The sequence below is a fragment of the Saimiri boliviensis genome, chromosome 1 (assembly GCF_048565385.1).
Source record: "Saimiri boliviensis isolate mSaiBol1 chromosome 1, mSaiBol1.pri, whole genome shotgun sequence".
Taxonomy (NCBI): domain Eukaryota; kingdom Metazoa; phylum Chordata; class Mammalia; order Primates; family Cebidae; genus Saimiri; species Saimiri boliviensis.
Window position 1 is genome coordinate 194,090,103 of NC_133449.1, and position 9,092 is coordinate 194,099,194.

Consider the following 9,092-nt stretch of genomic DNA (forward strand, 5'->3'; position numbering starts at 1 on the left):
TTTTAGGATATTAGATTCCTAACTTCTCAATTTTACAAATACAATACAAATTTTTGATGATTACAAATACTGCCAAGCATTTAATATTTTAATAATTTAATATTTTTCATATTAAAACATGAAAAATAAAACATGAAGCCATGGGTATGCAGTGCAAAGTCACAAAGTTTTTATTTTTTTAATCCAAATGGCAATTGTGGTTTACAACTAGTGATACATAAGATTCTAAGGATAACTAGATATTATAAATTTAAGATTCTGTGTTCTGCGTAAGAAAAGCTCTCAGCTATAGAGTTAACTCTTAAAGCTACATTTTCTCAGATATCAGGAAAGAGGAAGAGTTTTAATTGGAAGGCAGAGTAGAGATGAGGGTGCTGATGAGAAATGCTGATCCCTCCATTGTCACATTTTTTGGTTGCAAGTTAAGGAACTTGAAAATTGCTGACACAGGTAAGAAGGTCACAGAATTAATGCCCATTCTACATTGTTCTGGGGCTTGACAGAACATGAGTCTTCAGTATGTTTTTCGATATTTCCCCCAAGTCCTAAAATTCACCCAAGAGAAAGAGGTCTACTTAAACATGTAAGAAGAAACAAATCAGTCCATCTGCAAGAGCACTTAGTCAGGAACATTAAATGGCAGTGAGCTGATGACCTCTCCAGACTCGGTGACAATGTCATCGTAAACCCAACGTCGGTTGCAGCGGCACTCAGGCCCACACTTGTTGGAGTTACACTTGGGGCATGGGTAGAAGCAGCCCAGGCAGTTTTTCTCTAGACAATCGCACAGGTCAACGTCATTACAGATGAGCCTGCCACTTTTGTTGTACTTCCTCATTACTCTACAAAGGAAAAGCAAGACATTAACATGACAGTGCAATCAGCCTCAATATTGAGAATAAATTAGTGTACAATAAACATCATACACATGACCATTTTACCCTGAGCCAGAACTCCGGAGATGACCAGAAACACTCCAGAATATTCTATGGCAATGACGTCACGGGAAATCTGTCAATATGAGATCAAGCAACTTCCATTGCAGCCAGGTTTGTCATCAAGAATAACATTTCATTTTTCCAGCATTGCTGGGAAATGCAGCAATCTAAGAAAATTGTGAGGAACAGCTGACTAAAGCTTCCTCCTACAAATGCTCCAAAGTTTTCTTTAAAATGTTACCATTGTTGATGGATTTTTACCTAGCAAATTATATTTTTTTATTATTTAATTTTTGAACCAGAGTTTCACATGTGTGGTCCAGGCTGGAATGCAATGGTGCGATCTTGGCTCATGGCAACCTCTGCCTCCTGGGTTCAAGAGATTCTCCTGCCTCAGCCTCCATAGTAGCTGGAATTACAGGTGTGCACCACCATGCCCGGCTAATTTTTGTATTTTTAGTAGAGACAGGACTTCTCCATGTTGGTCAATCTGGCCTTGAACTCCCGACTTCAGGTGATCCACTTGCCTAGGCCTCCCAAAGTGCTGGGATTACAAGCATGAGCCACCATGCCCGGATAAGCACTATGCCGAATGCAACTACCACATTTTTGTTACCTAAAATTGGAACTATCAGTTACTACACTACAATCATTTAAAGAAAGAAAAGCACCTTCGGCTAACAGTCTCTAAGCACCACTTCTGTTCCTTTCTGATTCTGCTTTCTACCCGGTGTAGAGGGAGAAAGGAGGTGACCAAGGATGGAGGACCATACATCATAAGCTCTGAGTGAAGGTGAGATGCTCTGTCCCAGAAGACAGCCCAGAGTCCAGACTTTCTCTGTCAGCCTCTACAACATGGCCAGGAACAAAGAATGTTCACAAGAATCCTACCACCTTCTCATAACCAAACCATTTTGAAATAAATCCTTCAAAACTGAGTTGCTTCAAAACCTTAGAAAGACAAAAATACCTCTGTACAACTTATAGCCATCATTACCACTAAAGTCCAGAAGGCTGGTGGTCCTAAGCTAGTATGGCAAAATTATGTATAATACTTCTGTACCCTTTGTCCCCAAGCAGCCACAATAGCTCCTCTCCTTCTGTTCAGTTAAGTAGTATCGTTCAATCCTCTTCCCTTTGCTAATAATGCAGGGAAGGGAAAGGATTAGTCATGTGTACTTGCTGCCTGATGATCACGCTTTAGCAAGAATGCCTTCTAATGAAAATTCACATTTCAAGTGCTTTATCTGCGGAATGAAACTCTTCCTAAGCACCCCCCAGGAAATTTAGCAGAAGATGATATTTTAAATCTATTATAAGAATGATGGAGTAGATGGTCCTGAAACCAATCTATAGCACAGGTCGGATTCTGTCCTCCCTTTGCCTTAACTCAAATACTCTCCTGTGTTGGTAAGATTTTATGGTTTCCTACCCATTTGATGCCATTTTTTTTTTTTTTTTGTAAAATCCTGAATTATACACATCAAAGCATGCAAAATATATATACTAAATGCATAAAGAAGAATAAAGCAAACTTCTGTGTGCACACTGTCCAGCTTCACAAGAGTGTTACAGCTGTGAAGTCCTCTTCATTCCCCACCTATTCCATCCCTCTACCCTCCCCTCAAAAAGGAACTGCACCTTGATGTTATAAAAATCACTTCCTTGTTTTGCTCTTAGTTATGACATGTATGTAGGTATCCCTAAACATATGGTGATTGTTCTTTTGTGATTTTCTTTGCTATTCTGATCATGATTTGAGATTCTTCCATGATGGTACACGTAGCTGTTCAAATATTTTCATTTCTATATGTATTCTACTGTATAAATATACCACAAGTTATTTATCTTTTCCATTGCTGATGGACATTTGGATTATTAACAGTTTATTTTCTTTGCTATTTCAGGGATGTTCTGAAACTTCTTAGGCATATCTCCCTATACATGTATTAAACTTTTTCCAATATTTTAATGTATACTCAGAAGTGAAGACATTAGGTCATAAGGCACATAGGTAACACTAAGCTGATTTTAAATAGTGGTTGTACCTTTTTACACCGAACTCATATCCCATAGCTTCGTCAGCTTTGATGTTGATAGACTAAACTCTGACTCGCTGGAGAGTATGGCACTTCTCTGTATGTACTAATGAGGGTCAGTATCCTGAATGTTTATTTGTTGTTTCTTCTATGAAATGCCTGTTTATCATTTTATTAATTTTTCTATTAGGATATTTATACTTTTCTTATTGGCTAGTAAGATTCTTCATATATATTTGATACTTATTTTTTATATTATCAATAACTTCTACTTTATGATGTGTCTTTTAGTGTTTTTACAGTTTTAATGGGCAAATTAATTTTAATACAGTCAAGTTTATCTTTTTCCTTTATGGTTTGCTTAGCTTGTGCTTACAATGTACTAACAATCATTGTACTTAATGATAATGCTATGCACATTTAATATCCTGAATCCATTCCCATGATTATATTATTTGTCCTTCTAATGATACATCTTTGTTACTTTTAAATTATCTTTCCTACTAAAGCCATTACTCTATTAAAGGGCTACTGAAGCCTTTTTAAAAAATTGATTCCTAAGTTGGGATTATAGCCTTTTTTTTCTGTTTCTTAAGGTTGCTAACTTCCAGATACATGGATACTATTATACTCTAGAAGAGATATTTTCAAATAATAAAAAGAGGGAAACTTCAATTACTTTGCTTTGTCAAGGAGAACTTATGCATTTCATAGACCCACATATCAAATATAGTAAGTCAGAATCTTACTTGTATGTTGTAGAAAAGTACTCATTCATCTTTGACATCCGGGCTTTCTTTTTCTGTTGCCTTGTTTCAGGATTAAAGTCTGCTACCTGTGGTCCAGGGTTTTGAAATGCCAAGCATTTTAACTGCCGCTCTATTTGTTGCTGTTAAACAAATAAAATGTGTTAGTAGTAAGAACAGATAGTTTTATCTGTTTTACATTTTCTGAAAATGAACTTTCTGTAACTTTCACCATAATGGCATGAAAGTATATATGTTTTACACAAAGAAATAAACAGTTTAATCTAATTAAGTTTCAAAAGATGGTGTAAATTTTCTCAGGTTGGGCCATTCTTTCTGAATAAAGAAATAGTATAACACTTATAAAATAAAAACGTAAAAAACAATCAAGGGGAATAGAAGAATTCTGTTTAAAACTGCAAAATGCTACTTATCTTTCCAAATTTGATGGGATTGCACATCACAATTAGCATTTTATGTGGGTAAGACAAAGGAGTAGAGGCTCTTCCTTAGCTGAAGAAGGCCACGTAGTGTCTCAAACCGCAGTGAGAACCCAAGTAGATTCAGCACTCTCCTTCAGTGCCCTGGGACGCATTTTGGAGCTACTCTAGACTGGCCTATGTGGGGCTCCAATTCAGAATGCAGCCGCCTAAAGCCTCGACTCTCAGTCAAAGCCAGATTGGAACAAGAGAAATATTGGTAGGATGACTTTCTAGGACAAAGGGGGACATTTTCAAAGCCTCTGCAGACGTTTTTTTCTTTTGTTGAGACAGGGTCTTGCTCTGTCACCCAGGCTGGAGTGCTGTGGTGTAATCATGGCTCACTTCAGCCTCAATCTCCCAGGCTCAAGTGATCCTCCCATGTAGCTGGGACTATAGGCACATGCCACCATGCTTGGCTAATTTTTGTGTATATATGCAGTAGAGATGGTGTTTCACTAGGTTGCCCAGGCTGGCCTTGAATTCCTGGGCTCAAGTGATTCACCATCTGCTTCGGCCTCCCAGAGTGCTGGGATTACAGGTATGAGCCACTGTAATTAGAAATTAGATGGGGCCTGAGCTGAGAGACAATTAGAAATTAAATGGGGCCTGGGCTGGAAGACAAATAACAAAATGTTTCAATCAAATATTGTACTGATAACTTATTTTGAACATGTGGCACATGTCATGAGGGAAGAAAATCTCTTTTGAAGGATTGTAGAAGGAAATAATCTCAGAAGCACAAAAACATAGAAGCTGACATATACATGAAATACTCCACCTGGAAACAAAAGTGAACCTTTCAATGTAGGAATTTCAATGTAACAAATTAGTAACAACAAAATCTCATGGGCTTTTCTGCAGTTTATCTAGTTTAATAAGAGTCTAGTCAGTCTAAAATAATATAATAATGTTTCTTTTAAATTTTATCTTGGTGTGTGTATATGGGTTTGTTTCATAAACTTAACTTTATGAAACTGTTCTGCATTAGGTATGGTTATGAAATATATATAACTTAGTACCATTGATGACTATTCTAAGCAGCATAGCAAGAGGTGAAGGACAGAGACACAGGGTCATCTGCCTGTGCTCAAGCCTTGGCTCTGCCACTTACCAGGGGTGTGTCTTAAGCAAATTCCTATGTCTCTAGACTCCAGTTTCTTCCTTTGTAAAACTGAGTTATCAATGGTATGGTGTGATAAGGATTAGCTGAGTTAATATACACAGTTTTAGAACCATAACATGACATAATAAGAACAAAATCAAAGTTCATTAAATAAAAACATTTGTAAATATTCTCCACAAAAAGAAGAATTTTATTGTACAGAACACTGGGCTACAAATCAGGGTACACAGGAGGTGGAGAGGAGATAGGGGAGGTGAGGGCTGCCTGCAGTGAGCAGTGGGGCAGAGGGAAAGCTCTATCAGCCTGGCGGGCAGAGCTCCTCCCTGTGACATCCTGCCTGGGCCCACATTCCCACCCATGTCCATGGGTACCTCAGAGATCCTTGAGGGGACACTCCCCAGTAGCATGGAATCATAAAATCTATGTGCCATACCAGTTGTTTCTGTCCAATTTGACAGTTCTTCTCAGGAAAATTATGATCTGTGTGTCCCTCTTGAACGGAATTGTTTTTCTCTGATTGTTCACTCATTTTTGATCACTAAAAAAGTAACTGGAAAAAGTAAAACATATTAATCATCTATCCCCAGTAACTTCATCTTGTGATTCTTTTCTACCCTCCTTCCATGTCTCACTTTTTTCAAAGCCAGTCTGCACCTGTACTCCCAGTACCTTTTCTCCCACTCACTTTTAAATCTTGTGTCTGACTCCCCCAGACCACTCTACTGAGGATCTCCTCTGCCAGGGCTTCCAGGAGAAAAGCAGTTGTACCTTTGACAATCCTTAGCACCATAAACCTCTCTTAAGGCGGATTAAGAAGACTCTGAGTTTTTAGAACTCCATTCTTTCTTCTTTACACACACTCTATTGAAAGAAAACATATGATATGTTAATGCCATACATACCCAGTAATGTGAAAACCTGATCCACTCCCATGGTTTCATCTGATACCTCTTCATACATCATTCTCACGGGGACCCCCAAAAGCCCTCACCTCCTAAGTCAAGTTTTCTGATAAATTTTTTATGCAACTTGTGCTAAATGGTAATCAGTTTTTCATAACATCCCTCTGCTAAAATGCCTGTAACTTACTTCTTCTAAATTAATTCAATAGCATATATACAGTATGTGTGTTTGTGTGTGTGTGTGTGTGTGTGTGTCAACACAAGATGCTAATCATGAGTGACAGTCCAGGGCTGGTCTGCAGTGTTCTATCAGAAAAGAACACTCTCCAGAGGAGGCTTCCACAAGCCCTACTGTTTTCCCTGACTCTCATCAAGTACCAACGCTGACTGCAGGGTGCTATTTACACCAAAGGAAACTGAGAGTTAGGTTTGACTCATTTAGTACCACCTTCCTGCTGACCAATTGGAAATTCCATTTCTATCACTGGGAAATCTCCAAACTGTTCTCCACAGTGGCTAGACTAATTTACATTCTCACCAACAGTGTGTAAGTATGCACCACAAATACTATGCAGCCATAAAAAGAACTAAATCATCTTTTTTGCAGCAATATGGATGCAGCTGGAAGCTGTTACCTGAAGTGAACTAACACGGAAACAGAAAACCAAATACTGCATGTTCTTACTTATGTGGGAGCTAAACACTGGCTACATAAGTGGACAGCTAAACATGGACAGAAAGATGGCAACAACAGATACTGGGGGCTGCTTGGGTGAGGGGAAATGGGTTGAAAAACTACCTATTGGATATAATGCTTGTTACCTTGGTGCATTATCCTCCTGTAACACACCTGCATGTGTATTCCCTGTGCCTAAATTAAAACTTGACAGTAAAGAAATATTAATGTTTTAAAAAATTATCTTTATATTTCTCCTTACAAAACTCAAACAGTGGTGCTCAGGAAAAGTAAATAACAGCTATTTAAAATGCATGTATTCACAAGAATATATATATAATCACATTAAAGCCTCAATGGTAAATTTAATTTTGTTTATCTTGACTTTTCAGTCTTTGCATTTGCTGCCATAATTTCTACTGCCATTATTTTGGAGAATGCTAATTTAGTTCTTTGTGCATATTACATACTAAACAAAAGGTTCACTTTTGTTTCTAGGTGGAGTATTTCATGTATATGTCAGCTTGTATGGTTTTGTGCTTCTGCGATTATTTCCTTCTACAATCCTTCAAAAGAGCATTTTCTTCCCTCATGACATGTGCCACATATTAAATACTTCGGGCTGTGAAAAAATATAATTATAATAACTATTATTTCTAATATTTGGAAAATACAGTAGCACTGCCATAAAGACTTACATGTGCTGTTTTATAGCACTGCTGGAGCTTCTTAATGCCCTCTCATAGCCAACTTATATCTCTTGTATGGTCATTCAAACTATTTGTTGGCTTAACATATCATGAATGAAAGAAAAGACACATTTAAAAGATGGCAAGGGCAAGGAGGGCAAGGGCTGAAAAACTACCTACTGGGTACTTAGCTCTCTACCAAGATGATGAGTTCCATCATACTCCAAACCTCAGTATCACGTAATATACTTCTGTAACAAACCTGCACAGGTACCACCTGATTGTAAAATAAAAGTTGAAAAGCAAAGAAAAATTAATTAATTTCATTTAAATAATTGTACTTTGTCTAAATCGGTTTTTGCTTTGATACCCTCATATGCAGTATCAGACCTGATCAGCCAAACATTCCTATGAATAATTTTTCAACTTGTATAAGATAAAAATCATGTGGAGCTATTTCAAAAATCACGAATTTTCTTCTGAATCTCAGACCTACTGTGGTTGTAATTTGCAGGAAAGAATCTTGTTAACTTCTGCATAATTAATAAGCTCTCTAGATGAAGCTTATCATTAGGCAATTAAAGGAAATACTAGGGTAGGAAAAGTAGGTCCCGTTTTCTCTATGCAGTCGTTCCATCTGATGGTAAAACTACTGTCTGTATAGATGGTCCCTGACTTCAGATGGTTTGACTTAGAACTTTTTAACTTTATGATGGTGCAAAAGCATGCTCCTTGATTTGTCATGGGCCACATCCATATAAACCCATTGTAAATTGAAAATATCATATGCCAAAAATGCACTTTCTGCTTAAAAATATTTTGGGTTTATCAGTACATAATCCAATCATAAATAGAGGAACACTGTATTTTTCTCCCCCTTCTCCACATCATAATTCATTTGATACATTCCAGTCCCGTTAATATTCCAAAATCAGAAATCTCTTTATCTCATGCCTACTAAAATACTTCAATGACTCCTCTCTGCCAATAATTTCCCACAGCCCTGGTATATCAGTGAAGGTTCATTGTAGCTGTCTCTAACCTATATAGGCCCATCTTCTGTCATACCTACACTTGGACCAAAGTTACCTGATCCCAGTACTCCTATTAACCTCCCAATTCTTATCTAACTAACTCTTTCTATTTTAAACTCTGGTTCTGCTCTCTCCTCTAAGAAGCCCTTTCTCATCCACTAAGATCCTTTTCTTTCTTGGGCTCTGTTTGGAGCTTCTTAAATAAAATTTCCAAAAAGAGGCCCCATATCCTCTAGCTTCCTCATGTCACAAATTTTCCTCCTCATGGGAATAGATGTGGCCATTAGACTACGAGCATCTTTGCAAGCAAGAACTTATCCTGAAGAGGTATTAGACTCAACTGCACTGGAAAAAATGAATATCTCATGATGCCTGATGTACCTTTGTTTAAATCTTTAGTGAAATGTAGGCCTCCACATATAAGTTAGGAACAAAACTTGCTTCTTTGTATTCCAAATAAAAC

At 37.5% G+C, this 9,092-nt stretch overlaps 1 protein-coding gene across 1 annotated transcript; it reads right to left on the reverse strand.

Annotated features, from left to right (window-relative positions):
- Positions 1-619: 619 nt before the first annotated feature.
- ARL14EPL (ARF like GTPase 14 effector protein like) lies at positions 620-5,857 on the reverse strand. The gene is made up of 3 exons (XM_003920678.4): positions 5,762-5,857; positions 3,727-3,866; positions 620-842 (listed from the first exon to the last, which is right to left on the reverse strand). Exons 1-3 carry the CDS (start codon positions 5,855-5,857, stop codon positions 620-622), a joined length of 459 nt encoding a protein of 152 aa, XP_003920727.1.
- Positions 5,858-9,092: the final 3,235 nt, after the last annotated feature.

Bases quoted from the DNA above. Each gene is read 5' to 3' on its own strand.
- ARL14EPL (XM_003920678.4), bottom strand. From the start codon at position 5,857: ATGAGTGAACAATCAGAGAAAAACAATTCCGTTCAAGAGGGACACACA. The intron at 3,867-5,761 runs GTATGGCACATA...TTTGTTTAACAG, and splicing joins AAATTGGACAGAAACAACTG to CAACAAATAGAGCGGCAGTT. The intron at 843-3,726 runs GTAAGATTCTGA...TTTCCTTTGTAG, and splicing joins TACTTTTCTACAACATACAA to AGTAATGAGGAAGTACAACA.